The 15777-nt window shown below is 38.7% G+C and overlaps 1 protein-coding gene across 1 annotated transcript in view; it reads right to left on the reverse strand.

Annotated features, from left to right (window-relative positions):
* Positions 1 to 15777, reverse strand: part of LOC122790164 (interferon alpha/beta receptor 1-like) — an 809243-nt gene that overhangs the window by 368026 nt on the left and 425440 nt on the right. Inside the window, exon 5 of the mRNA XM_044057756.1 lies at positions 10611 to 10789. Within this exon, the coding sequence (XP_043913691.1) occupies positions 10611 to 10789 (179 nt within the window). The remainder of the gene's footprint in view (positions 1 to 10610; positions 10790 to 15777) is intronic.

Below are 15777 nucleotides of genomic sequence, written 5' to 3' on the forward strand. Positions count from 1 at the left end.
CTCTCTTACTCACACAAAACAGCAAGAAAAAACTGCTCACTAAAGGCATTTGGATGGCAGCTAGTCTCACTTACCCGCCCCCCTAACAGTAAGACAAAACTGCTCACTGAAGGCATTCAGATGACAGCTAGTCTCACTTACTCACCCCCTAACAGTACGACAAAACTGTTCACTGAATGCACTCATACGACAGCTGGTCTCTCTTACTCACACAAAACAGTAAGAAAAAACTGCTCACTAAAGGCATTTGGATGGCAGCTAGTCTCACTTACCCGCCCCCCTAACAGTAAGACAAAACTGCTCACTGAAGGCATTCAGACGACAGCTAGTCTCACTTTTTCACCCCTAACAGTAAGAGAAAACAGCTCACTGATGGCATTCAGATGACAGCTAGTCTCACTTACTCACACCTAACAGTAAGACAAAACTGCTCTCTGAAGGCATTCAGATGACAGCTAGTTTCACTTACTCACCTCCTAACAGTTAGACTAAACTGCTTACTGAAGGAATTCAGACAAATGCTAGTCTCACTAATTCCCCCCTAACAGTAAGACAATTCTGTTCATTGAAGGCACTCACAGGACAGCTAGTCTCACTTACTCACCCCTAACAGTAAGACAAAAATGCTCACTAAAGGTATTCAGGCAATGGCTAGTCTCACTTTCACACCCCCTAACAGAAAGACAAAACTGCTCCCTGAAGTCATTCAGATGACAGCTAATCTCACTTACCAACCCCCTAAATTTAAAACAAAACCGCTCCCAGAAGCCAATCAGACAACAGCTAGTCTCACTGATTCACCCCCTAACAGAAAGAGAAAACCGCTGTCTGAAGGCATTCATGTGACAGCTAGTCTCACTTACTCATCCCTAACAGTAAGACAAAACCGCTCACTTAAGGCATTCAGACGGCGGCTAGTCTCACTTGCTCAGCCCCTAACAGTAGGAAAAAACACTCACTGAAGGCATTCAGGTGACAGCTAGTCTCACTTACTAACCCCATAACAGTAAGACAAAACTGCTCACTGAAGTCATTCAGACAACAGCTAGTCTGACATAATCACCCCCTACAGGAAGTCAAAACAGCTCACTGAAGGCATTCCAATGACAGGTAGTCTCACTTTCTCACCCCTAACAGTAAGACAAAACTTCTCAGTGAAGGCATTCAGATGACAGTTAGTCTCATATACTCCCTAACAGTAAGAGAAAACTGCACACTGAAGGCATTCAGATGAGAGCTAGTATCACTTACTCACCCCTAACCCCCTAACAGTGAGGCAAAACTACTCACTGAAGGCATTCAGACGACAGCCAGTCTCACTTACTCATCCCCTAACAGGAAGACAAACTGCTCCCTGAAGGCATTCAGATGACAGCTAGTCTCACTTACTCACCTGTAACAGTAAGACAAATCTGCTCATTTAATTGTATTCAGATAACAGCCAGTCTCCTGTACTCACCCCCTAACTGTAAGATAAAACCGCTCACTGAAGGCATTCAGACAACAGCTTGTCTCACTTACCACAAAAAGTATGACAAAACAGCTCACTAAAAGTATTCAGACAACAGCTAGTCTCACATACTCACCCCCAAAAAGTAAGACAAAACCGCTCACTGAAGGCCTTCAGATGACAGCTAGTCTCACTTAATCAGCCCCCAACAGTAAGACAAAACTTCTCACTGAAGGCATTCGGACAACAGCTAGTCTCACTTACTCACCCCCTAACAGTAAGACAAAACTGTTCACTGAATGCACTCATACGACAGCTAGTCTCTCTTACTCACACAAAACAGTAAGAAAAAACTGCTCACTAAAGGCATTTGGACGGCAGCTAGTCTCACTTACCCGCCCCCCCCTAACAGTAAGACAAAACTGCTCACTGAAGGCATTCAGACGACAGCTAGTCTCACTTTTTCACCCCTAACAGTAAGAGAAAACTGCTCACTGAAGGCATTCAGATGACAGCTAGTCTCACTTACTCACCTCCTAACAATAAGACAAAACTGCTCACTGAAGGCATTCAGATGACAACTAGTCTCACTTACAATCTAACAGTGACAAAACTGCTCACTGAAGGCATTCAGACAACAGCTAGTCTCACTTACTAATCCCCTAAATGTAAGACAAAACCTCTCCCAGAAAGCATTCCAACGACAGCTAGTCTCACTGACTCACCCTCTAACAGAAAGAGAAAACCGCTGCCTGAAGGCATTCATATGACAGCTAGTCTCACTTACTCACCCCTAACAGTAAGACAAAACCACTCACTGAAGGCATTCAGACAGCAGCTAGTCTTAATTACTCACCCTCTGACAGTAAGACAAAACTGCTCACTGAAGCCATTCTGGCTACAGCTAGTCTCACTTACTCACATCCTAACAGTAAGACAAAACCATTCACCAAAGGCATTCAGACGACAGCTAGTGTCACTTACTCACCACTAATAGTAAGAAAAAACTACTCAATGAAGGCATTCAGACGGCAGTTAGTCTCACTTGCTCAGCCCCTAACAGTAAGACAAAACCACTCCTTGAAGACATTTAGACGACAGCTAGTCTCACTTACTCACCCCCTGTCAATAAGTAAAACTGCTCACTGAAGGCATTCAGATGACAGCTAGTCTCAATTACTCACCCCCTAACAGTAAGACAAAACTGCTCACTGAAGGCATTCCGACGACAGCTAGTCTCACTTACTCACACCCTAACAGTAAGACAAAACCATTCACCAAAGGCCTTCAGATGACAGCCAGTCTCACTGACTCACCCCCTAACAGGAAGACAAAACTGCTCACTGAAGGCATTCCGACGACAGCTAGTCTCACTTACTCACAGTCTAACAGTAAGACAAAACCGTTCACCAAAGGCCTTCAGATGACAGCTAGCCTCACTGACTCACCCCCTAACAGGAAAACAAAACTGTTCACTTAAGGCATTCTGACAACAGCTAGTCTCACTTACTCATCCCCTAACAGTAAGACAAATCAGGTCCCTGAATCATTCAGATGACAGCTAGTCTCACTCATAAGACAAAACTGCTCAATGAAGGCATTCAGATGACAGCTAGTCTCACTTACCCATCCCCTAATAGTAAGACAAAACTGCTCATGAAGGCCTTGACAGCTAGTCTCACTGACTCAACCCCTAACAGCAAAATAAGACCGCTTCATGAAAGCAATCAAATGACAGCTAATCTCACTTACTCAACCCCTAACAGTAAGACAAAACCATTCACCGAAGGAATTCAGACAACAGCTAGTCTCACTTTCTCACCCCCTAAAAGTAAGGCAAAACCGGTCCCTGGAGGCATTCAGATGACAGCTAGTCTCACTTACGCACCCCCTAACAGTAAGATAAAACCCCTCACTGAAGGCATTTAGATGATAGCTAGTCTCACTTACTCACCCCCTAACACTAAGTTAAAACTGCTCACTGAAGGCATTCAGACGACAGCTAGTCTTACTTACTCACCCCCAACAGGAAGACAAAACTGCTCACTGAAGGCATTCAGACGACAACTAGTTTCACTTACTCACCTCTAATATTAAGACAAAACCGTTCACCAAAGGTATTTAGACGACAGCTACTCTCACTTACTCACCCCCTAACAGTAAGACAAAACTGCTCACTGAAAGCATTCAGATGACTGCTTGTCTATCTTACTCACCACCTAACATTAAGACAAAAATGCTCTCTGAAGGCATTCAGACAACTTGCAGATCCCTTACAGTTAGACAAAAGTGCTCACTGAAGGCATTCATATGACAGCCAGTCTCATTTACTCACCCCCTAACAGGAAGACAAACTGCTCCCTGAAGGCATTCAGATGACAGCAAGTCTCACTTACTCACCCGTAACAGTAAGACAAATCCGCTCATTGAAGGCATTCAGAAAACAGGCAGTCTCACTTACTCACCCCCTGACAGTAAGACAAAACTTCTCACTGAAGGCATTCAGATGGCCGCTAGTCTCACTTACTCACCCCCTAAGAGTAAGACAAAACTGCTCACTGAAGGCATTCAGATGACAGCTAGTCTCACTTACTCACCCCCTAACAGTAAGAGAAAACTGCTTACTGAAGGCATTCAGACGACAGCTAGTCTCACTTACTCACCTCCTAACAGTAAAATAAAACTGCTCACTGAAGGCAGTCAGATGACAACTAGTCTCACTTACTCACAACCTAACATTGACAAACTGCTCACTGAAGGCTTTCAGATGACAGCTAGTCTCACTTACTCGCCCCCTAACAATAAGACAAAACTGCTAACTGAAGGCATATATATGACAGCTAGTCTCACTTTTTCACCCCCTAACAGTAAGATAAAACTGCTCCCTAACACTAAGACAAAACTGCCCACTGAAGGCATTCAGACGACAGCTAGTCTCACTTACTCACCCACTAACAGGTAAACAAACTGCTCCCTGAAGGCATTCGATGACAGCTAGTCTCACTTACTCATCCCCTAAAAGGAAGACAAAACTGTTCACTGAATGCACTCATATGAGAGCTAGTCTCTCTTACTCACCCCCTAACAGTAAGAGAAAACTGCTCACTGAAGGCATTCAGACGACAACAAGTCTCACTTACTCACAACCTAACATTGACAAAACTGTTCACTGAAGGCATTCAGATGACAGCTAGTCTCACTTTCTCAGCCCCTAACAGTAGAACAAAACTGCTCACTGAAGGGATTCAACGACAGCTAGTCTACCTTACTCACCCCTAACTATAAGAAAAAACTGCTCATTGAAGACATTCAGACGACAGCTAGTCTCACTTGCTCACCCCCTAACAGTAAGTCAAAACTGCTAACTGAAGGCATTCAGATGACAGCTAGTCTCACTTTTTCACCCCCTAACAGTAAAACAAAACTGCCCACTGAAGGCATTCAGACGACAGCTAGTCTCACTTACTCACCCCCAAACAGTAAGACAAAACTGATCTCTGAATGCATTCAGATGACAGCAAGTCTCAATTACTCACCCGTAACAGTAAGACAAATCCGCTCATTGAAGGCATTCAGAAAACAGGCAGTCTCACTTACTCACCCCCTAATAGTAAGATAAAACCGCTCACTGAAGGCATTCCGACAACAGCTTGTCTCACTTACTCAGCCCCCAACAGTAAGGCAAATCTTCTCACTGAAGGCATTCAGACAGCAGCTAGTCTCACTTACTCACCCCCTAAGAGTAAGACAAAACTGCTCACTGAAGGAATTCTAACAACCGCTAGTCTCACTAACTCACCTCCTAACAGTAAGACAAATCTGCTCATTGAAGGCATTCAGAGGACAGTTAGTCTCACTTACTCACCCCCTAACAGTAAGACAAAAACGCTCACTGAAGGCATTCAGATGCTAGTCTCACTTACACACCCCCTAACAGTAAGAAAAAAACGCTCCCTGAAGGTCATTCAGATGACAGCTAGTCTCACTTACTTGCCTGCTAACAGTAAGACAAAACCGCTCACTGAAGGTTTTCAGACGACAGCTAGTCTCACTTACTCACCCACTAATAGTAAAACAATACCGCTCACTGAAGGCATTCAGATGACAGCTAGTCTCTCTTACTCACCCCCTAACAGTAAAACAAAACCGCTCACTGAAGGCATTCATATGGCAGGTAATCTCACTCACTCACCCCCTAACAGTAAGACAAAACCAGTCCCTGGAGGCAATCAGATGACATGTAGTCTCACTTACTCTCCCTGTAACAGTTTGAAAAAAACATTCCCTGAAGGCATTCAGATGACAGCTAGTCTCCCTTACACTCCCCCTAACAGTAAGACAAAACCGCTCCCTGAAGGTCATTCAGATGACAGCTAGTCTCACTTACTCACCTGCTAACAGTAAGACAAAACTGCTCACTGAAGGTTTTCAGATGACAGCTAGTCTCACTTACTCACCCACTAATAGTAAAACAATACCGCTCACTGAAGGCATTCAGATGACAGCTAGTCTCTCTTACTCACCCCCTAACAGTAAAACAAAACCGCTCACTGAAGGCATTCATATGGCAGGTAATCTCACTCACTCACCCCCTAACAGTAAGACAAAACCGCTCCCTGAAGGTCATTCAGATGACAGCAAGTCTCACTTACTCACCCCCTAACAGTAAGACAAAACTGCTCACTGAAGGTATTCAGACGACAGCTAGTCTCACTTACTCACCCCCTAATAGTAAAACAATACCACTCACTGAAGGCATTCAGATGACAGCTAGTCTCTCTCTTACTCACCCCTTAACAGTAAGACAAAACTGCTAACTGAAGGCATTCATATGACAGGTAATCTCACTTACTCACCCCCTAACAGTAAGACAAAACTGGTCCCTGAAGGCAATCAGATGACACCTAGTCTCACTTACTCACCCCCTAACAGTAAGACAAAAACGCTCACTGAAGGAATTCAGATGCTAGTCTCACTTACACACCCCCTAACAGTAAGAAAAAAATGCTCCCTGAAGGTCTTTCAGATGACAGCTAGTCTCACTTACTCACCCGCTAATAGTAAAACAATACCGTTCACTGAAGGTTTTCAGACAACAGCTAGTCTCTCTTACTCACCCCCTAACAGTAAAACAAAACCGCTCACTGAAGGCATTCATATGGCAGGTAATCTCACTCACTCACCCCCTAACAGTAAGACAAAACCGCTCCCTGGAGGCAATCAGATGACATCTAGTCTCACTTACTCTCCCTGTAACAGTTTGAAAAAAACAGTTATTTATTTATTTTTTATTTTACATTTGTTTACCGGGCTGGTCTGAATGGATATATTTCCATTTTCAGCAGAGGCCCGGGGAGCAAAGCTCCACATAGAGACAAAACACAGTTATGTTATACATATAAAAATAAGTAGCAGGTTAAACATGATTCTAGACTACATTACAGAATTCTACTTACATACCCTGTAGAGAAACACAATTAAGTTGTAGTTATAGAAATACAAAATAGAAAGGTTCTGTAACAGTAAAACATTTGTGGCAAGAGTAAAGTACATTCAGGAAATTTCTTTTACATTCAAAATTCTTTAATGGATTGTAATAGATGCTACTTGTAAAAGAAGTAGATTGTTAGGGAAACTTCTCAAAGTGTAGGTAGTAGAGAGCGAATAGAAAGAAAGTGTTAGAGAGAGAGAGAAAACAATTGTGGAAGTCACAGTTTTTAGTCAGGATTGAAGCATGGACATAACCAGTGTATTTTAAGGTGTTTTTTAAGCATTTATTTAAAGAGAACAGGGGAGGGAATGGAAGTTAGAGCAGTAGGTAGAAGATTCCAATATTTACCGATGGTATTGGAGAATAGGGAGTCACCAGCAATGTTATTAGACTTAGTTAAGGTTACTAGAAGTTTGTTTGAAGAGCATAATGAATTTAGGTTAGTGTAAGGGGTAAATAGGTTAGAAAGTATGGGTGTGTTATTAGGTTGGTAAAATATCCTATGGACAAAGGTGAGTTGGGAGAGTATCAACATGTTAAATTCAAGCCAGTGGAGTTGCTGTAGGTTCAGACAGTGGTGAGTTCTAAACTGGTTCCCAGTAACAAACCTAGCAGTACTATTGTAAGTATTAGCCAGTTTAGAGAGATTGTTTTTTTTTAGGTTAGTGTAGATAGGTGAAGCATAGAGAAGGGTGAGAATAAGATGAGAGTGAGCAAGTGTAGCTTTGGCTGTTGGAGTTAAGAACATTTTAATTCTGTAGAAGGAGCCCAGTTTTCAATTTACAGTTTGGACAGTATTATTAATGTGGTTATCAAAGGTAAGGTTATTGTCTATAGTGACACCTAGCAGCTTGGTGGTACAGTCAGGGGATATATGGGTGCCATTTTTGGATAAGATAGAGAATTCTATTGGGGAGGACCTAATAGCAGGCTTAAAGAGCAAGAGTTTGGTTTTTTTAGCATTCAAAAGTAGGCAGGGTTTTAAGAACCATGCCTCAACTACGTTAAATACATTTTGTGTTAGTGTTTGTAATTCTGAAATGGTTTAGCAGAACATATGAGTGTAGAATCGTCTGCGTATTGTATGCATGTAGCTTGAGGTATAGCTACTTGTAGGTCGTTTATGAATAAGGAGAATAGAAGAGGTCCAAGAACACAGCCTTGGGGGACACCAAGTGAGACTGGCAGAAGAGATGAGAGTTTGTTATCCCAGAGAACTGCCTGTTTCCTATTGCTGAGGTAGGAAGTGAACCAGTGAATAGCCTTGGGTTGTAAGGAAAGAGATTCTAGGGTTTTTATGAGCAGGGGGTGATTGACCATATCAAAGGCTTTTGACAGGTCTATAAAGAGTGCTGATGAGAGAATATTATTGTTGCGGTTTTTATTGATGAAATCAATAAACGAAAGGAGAGCTGTGGTGGTACTATGAAATGGCCTAAAACCGTGCTGGCAGTTGGTTAGTATGTTATGTTTAGTTAAGTGACCCATTAACTGATAGTGAATACATTTCTCCATAATAACATTCCCTGAAGGCATTCAGATGACAGCTAGTCTCCCTTACACACCCCCTAACAGTAAGACAGAACCGCTCCCTGAAGGTCATTCAGATGACAGCTAGTCTCACTTACTCACCTGCTAACAGTAAGACAAAACCGCTCACTGAAGGTTTTCAGACGACAGCTAGTCTCACTTACTCACCCGCTAATAGTAAAACAATACCGCTCACTGAAGGCATTCAGATGACAGCTAGTCTCTCTTACTCACCCCCTAACAGTAAAACAAAACTGCTCACTGAAGGCATTCATATGGCAGGTAATCTCACTCACTCACCCCCTAACAGTAAGACAAAACTGGTCCCAGAAGGCAATCAGATGACACCTAGTCTCACTTACTCCCCCTGTAACAGTTTGAAAAAAAACATACCCAGAAGGCATTCAGATGACAGCTAGTCTCCCTTACACACCCCCTAACAGTAAGACAAAACCGCTCCCTGAAGGTCATTCAGATGACAGCAAGTCTCACTTACTCACCTCCTAACAATAAGACAAAACCGCTCACTGAAGGCATTCATATGACAGGTAATCTCACTTACTCACCCCCTAACAGTAAGACAAAACTGGTCCCTGAAGGCAATCAGATGACACCTAGTCTCACTTACTCTCCCTCTAACAGTAAGACAAAACTGCTCACTGAAGGCATTCAGGTGACAACTAGTCTCACTTACTCACCCCTAACAGTAAGACAAAACCGTTCATCAAAGGCATTCAGACGACAGCTTGTCTCACTTACTCTCCCCCTAACAGTAAGACAAAACTGCTCACTGAATGCATTCAGATGATAGCTAGTCTCACTTACTCACCTCCTAACAGTAAGACAAAACCGTTCACTGAAGGCATTCAGATGACAGCTAGTCTCACTTTTTCACCCCCTAACAGAAAGACAAAAATGCTCACTGAATGCATTCAGACGACAGCTAGTGTCACATACTCACCCACTAACAGTAGGACAAAACTGCTCACTGAAGGCATTCAGACGACAGCTAGTCTCAATTACTCAACTGCTGCATCTGCAACTGTGCTGCACCAAATTAACGCTTCACTCCCCTTCAGCCTCATCCCTTCTCAACTCCATCCATATCCTTCTCACTGTCTTTCTCTTCTTTTGTTACACTCCTTTACCCTCAACCACCATTGTCTCCGATTCTCAGCTCTAGCTCTCGCAATTCTATACTCTTGTAAGACATATTGCTTCCTTTTGAAAATTTCAACAATATGGCTGCCTGTATACTTTATAAAATCTGAAATACAGGTCTCCTTTTTTTGAAAAATATTGTCAAGACTATTGTATTTTATTGCCGTTCAAATGTTAGTGTCGCTTTGTCTATTACTGTTCTTTGTATATTGGAGTGTTTCACCCTGGGCCACTGTTGAAAACTGGTCCTGTGGCCAATCAGACTTTTCTGGCAAACAAAAGCAATTAATAAATAAATACATATATAGAATAAATGACAGGTGGGCACATATGGAGTGCTAGGCATTAAGCATGGCTTCATTAACATTGATGATGTTATACATAATGAAAATATTCAAAAAAACTGCAAAGTATGCACATTGAAAAAAGACAAATATGCAAACATATATTGCTATAGAGATGTGAAAACTGCTCCTTTGTACCAAACAGCTGGTTATGTACATATATTACTGGAGACAAAGAAGAAGAATTGCACCTGTATTACTGGAATGTTTAATTACAAACAGATACTTGTATTTGTAAATAATCTCTTTATCATACTTTTTGTCTCACTGAGATTGTTTATATATTATTTGATGTGTTATTTCATGTATGTTCCATTTAATCTAGATAACCTATTTCCAATGCAAACATGTCCTGTAAATATGCACTGTTGTGCCCATAATTATTCTACGATTGTTATAGTGACTGTACATACTCTCTACTGTGTGTTCTTTTATGAATGTACTGTCTAAGCTATGTGGAGCTTTTCTCCCCGGGCCTCCACTAAAAATGGGCTCACTCAGGCCCAGTGGACTATCCTGGTAAACAAATGCAATAATTAAATAAATAAATAAACAAATAATTGTTTTACTTAATCTCTAAACATGTACCAGACAAAAATATAAACCTGCTAGCATCCAATTCAGGGTACGTTACCTGTTCTAATTCCATATCCTCATTATACAGCTTAATGATGTATTTCAGGCCAAGGAAGATTTCACTCAGACGCATGTTCCTGCCTTCATTTGTCTTGATTGGAGTCAGAGGCATAGAGAGCGCCACTACAGCTACTTGGTTAGAGCAATTAAAAGACAAATGTGGTGGTCCGATAACAGCTGTCAAAACAAAAATAAAAGCAGGTAGTAAAGTGTGCTGCACAACCTGGGCCAAAATATGCATTCCACATGAAGGAAATAGGGTTAGTAACAACTGCTCAGCATTTATTGAACTGCATCTCTATTATTGTCAGTCTAGCTTACTAAATAACATTATTTTCTACTTTCAGCAAAATAGGAATGTAAACATTCTCTGGCCATTATAATGATACTTCATATATAACTAATGCATCAAACTAAGACCTGAAATTAGTAAAGGTAAAGGCGATACCAGAAAAGTTAAAGTTAGACATTCAAAAACAAATATCTCTAAAAGAAATTACTCAAAAATCAAGTAAATTAAAGTAATAAAACACCAGGATTTGATGGAATAATTAATGAATTGTATAAGATATTTCCATCTTCAGTAATATTGTTTCACAAAGCTTTGAATGAAATTCTAGCACAAAACACAACTCCAATTTCATGGAGATACTCCTTAATTACACCCATTATAAAAGAAAACAAAGACCCTTTACAGTTTAAATCTTATAGGCCAATGTCTTTACTTAACAATGATTATAAAATATTCTTGTCAGTATTAGTTAGTAGAATTAAAAAAAACAATGACACACATAATAAATGAGGCTCTAACAGGATTCATTTATAAAAGACACACACACATGACAATTCTAATACTCATAGATTTTCTAAACAGAAACAACCAAGAAGCTCTAATAGTAGCTTTGGATATAGAAAAAACCTTTGATTCGTTGAGCTGGGATTTTCTTTTTAAGGCTTTAGAATTGTTTGAATTTCCTACTAATTATATTACACTAATAAAGAATATTTATAAAAAAAATTGGTTATGTAAAACGTGGGTCATTTATCTTGAAGGCTATTGAAATAACCAAAGGTACAAAGCAGGGATGTCCGATGTCTCCCATTCTGTTTGCCTTAGGAATTGAATTATTTGCCTCATTAGTACGCCACAACTCTAATATATCAGGCATTGATGTATATGGTCAACTCAATTAAAAAATTATGTTATTTACCGATGATGTTTTACTCACGTTATCTGTCTCAGAGAAATCAGTATAAAAACTAGATGGAATAGTGGAAAGGTTTTATCATATTTCCAGCCTTAGATTTAACAAGGAAAAATCTAATTATATACATTTGAATAAAAAGAGAGAATTTACCTTAACTACAAACTGTGAGATAGGAAAATAAGTTTCCATAATAAAATATTTAGGAATAACACTATGTGATAATTTGGAATCTACATTAGCCACAAATTATAGCAACATAATTAATAAAATAAAAATGTTAATAGTAATCTGGAATAAAATGTTCTTGAGATTTGAAATCAGATTACAAATAATAAAAATGACAATACTTCCAAAAATTAATTACATTGCACAAGCTATTCCTATAGTACCTAACAAGAAAATCTTGAAATAAATAAATAAAATACTATTAAACTTTTTTTGGTATCCAAAAAGAAATAAAATAGCCTATACGCATCATATTAGATCTTGGGAAATGGGTGGAATTAAACTTCCAGATCTAGAATCATACATAAAAGCTTCCATATTAGGAACTATCATTAATTGGATAGATCCTAATTATTCTTCAACATTGTACACTATTATTTTTCTAAATGAAAATAAAATAAGTAAAACTTGCATATTAAGTGAACAAAATAATAGGATGTGGCACATATTGACTGTTAATATTCAACATAATATAACAAAACCAACAAACTTAAATTATATAAATAATATTTACAATTTATTCAGAAGATTTATATATACTAACACGGATATTAAGATTTGGCTAGACTTGATAATACCCTTTAGCTCTACAAATAATTTCTTCAATAAAATTCATAATGTTATCTTAACTAGATGGGAGGGGAAAACTTCACTTGTTAGCAACATTGTATAGAAAATCAAGTAGTATTAGACATTTAACGAATTCAGAATAAATGACATTCCATCAGCAGATTGGTTGATACTACAAACCATATTATCATATGTTAAGGATCTTAATAGTAAAATTATTAATTCTCCTTCTAAAACTAGTCCACATTTGATAAGTCTAATATCTGAAGTTATTTATGACAATTATAATTGGATGAATCTAATTTCAAAATTATATAAAATATTGATAACATATAAAACTAACCCTAATGCAAGATATTGGAATTTCATAGCAAAAGGATGTCACACTAATCTATTGAGAGTAAAACAAATCTTTTATGTTCTGTTAACATTTAATTTACAAGTATGGAAAATATTTACATGGAAATATATTCACAGGGCATTTATTATACCTGATAAACTAGCCAACTTCAATTCACTTGATAAATCCATTTGCTGGAGATGTTCTTTAAACTGTAAAGCTAATTGGTCTCATATATTTTTTTATTGTGTTAATATAAATAAATTCTGGGAAGAAATTATTATTTTTATCCAAGCTATATTCACAGATACCTTTATTTTAACAAAATCTTTAATCCTCTTAAATGTTAATGATACTATTGGAATGAATAAAAAATATCTAGATGTACTTTGCTCCATACTAGCTGTGGCAAGGAAATGTATAACTAGAAAGTGGAAGTCTTCACAAGAACCTACTCTGGAAGAATTCTTGAGAATGATGGAAGAAACAGTGACATTAGAAATCAAGGTGAAGGAATTGAGAATTTCACCCAAAACATGGACAAACAATCTTTGGGAAAAATGTTAACTCTTATTGAGACATTAAAAATGAACCCTAAATAATTAATGTGTAGCTTTATACTTTATTAATTGAATATTATAGCAATAACCCACGCCTGGGTGTGGGTAATGCTAAATTTACCCACGGTTGGCGTGGTTTGGTCCCGAGGGCGAAGCCCGAGGACCAAAAAAGCCAACCGTGGTAAATTTAGCATTACCCACACCCAGAAGTGGGTTATTGCTATTATACCATGACATTATTTAAGAAAAGAAACTATTACTTTTCTTAAATAATGGCATAGTATAATGCCTGTTTACTGCCCTTCCGCAGATGTCTGGCATCCATGAAGTTCTGATGTACTGCGCCTGCAGTACATCAGAGCTGTGGCAAAAGCAGCGGAGAAAGCAAGATCTCCGTTGCTTTTAGTGTCTCGCTATGTTAAACTCATTTAACATGGCGAGACACTAAAAAGCAACGGAGATCTTGCTTTCTCCGTGCTAAAACACTGTCTCGCTATGTTAAATGGGTTTAACATAGCGAGACAGCTTTAAAATAAGCAACGGAGATCTCCGTTGCTTATTTTAAAGCTGTCTCACTATGTTAAACCCATTTAACATAGCGAGACAGTGTTTTAAAAAAACGAGTTATACTAATGGAAAAAAGTCCGGGCGACCGGACCTTTTTCCATTAGTATAACTCGATTTACAACGGGCACGCTGGCCAATCAGCGTGCAAGTTTTGGGGGGGGTCATGGTGTAATATAAATTTTTGTTACTAATGTCATATATATTTTATTCTCTTCTTGGTTCAGGTCAATTGTATATGGTGTATATAAAGGTTTATAATACTTGTTTATTGATGATTGTATTGCTAAACATTATATTATTTGGAAAATAAATATATTTTTGAAAAAGGAATGTGAACATAAACACATAAAATGCTACCAGGATTACACCATTAGATGAAGCTGGGTTTAAATATTATATTGCTGGCATACATCCTAGTGTAGTATGTACATTTTACATAGCATTCCTTGATGTATATTTGGTGTACATTTAACACTCTTAGTTCAGCATTTTATTACAAGAACCAAGTTTCATACTCAAGTCTGTGTTTCAAGAATCATTTCTTACCATACAGCACTGTTTTCCTTTTTCCAGTTAAAATAAAATTTTTCATTCAAATCTGTGTTCATATTGATATAATTTGATTTTAAACTATTTCCATTTCCAGAGGTAAACATTCAACTACTATTAAACACCTTTGTGATTTTCTAATTTCACATCTTACTGTATATTTATAAAGATATTTGTCATTGACAAATCTGTCATAATGTAACATGTTATTTCATTTTATTAATTATCATTTGCTTTTACTAAATTTGAGGAGTATTTAGAAACACAAAACACACTCTTGTTTCAAACAGGATTGCTCAGTGCATTTTGAGAGAGCAATTCACAGAAAACTACAGTACTGCAGCAGTAACAAAGCCCCTGCAAGTAGGATACAGGTGACTTGTTGAATATAACCACATTAGCCATGTTTCTGCTGCAGAACAGCACATCATTATCCCAATAACACAGCTGAATAATTCAAAGAAAGATCTGTTGTGCTGTTTTGTGCATGAAGTGATGACTGAATACAGAAAAATCACAGTTTACACCCATCACTCTCTGTGGCATCAGCACATGTGGTAGTGCAAGTACATCATCAAAAAATAGGTCCGACCTTACTCCAGCTCCGGATTACTTCAGTCAAGTTACAAATCTCCCCTCTCCATCTTCAAAACAAGCAACTTGGCTGAGGTGTCTTTATACTCACACCAAGTTACTAAAAACTAGAACTCTCTCCCACTGCAAATAAAACAGACAGAGACTTACTATTAAAACATCTAAGCAAAAATTGTCAGCACTAGCTAAAATAAAATTTTTTGGCTTTTCTGCAAATATGTGTTTTTTTTAACTTCCCCCTTTTTTCTCCAACGAGCAAGAAATAAACTACAGCAAGTAACTTCATTGCATAACTTATGTCAGTCACAGGCTGTAAATAACTCAATGTCTTCTCTCTAATTAGATTGACCATTACCTCACTGTCTTCCCTCGGTCATTTTCATCGCTCTCGCATTAGATTGACCATTACCTCACTGTCTTCCCTCGGTCATTTTCATCGCTCTCGCATTAGATTGACCATTACATCACTGTCTTCCCTCGGTCATTTTCATCACTCTCACATTAGATTGACCATTACCTCACTGTCTTCCCTCGGTCATTTTCATCACTCTC

The sequence above is a fragment of the Protopterus annectens genome, chromosome 15.part0 (genome assembly GCF_019279795.1).
Source record: "Protopterus annectens isolate FY-2018-M chromosome 15.part0, PAN1.0, whole genome shotgun sequence".
NCBI lineage: Eukaryota > Metazoa > Chordata > Ceratodontiformes > Protopteridae > Protopterus > Protopterus annectens.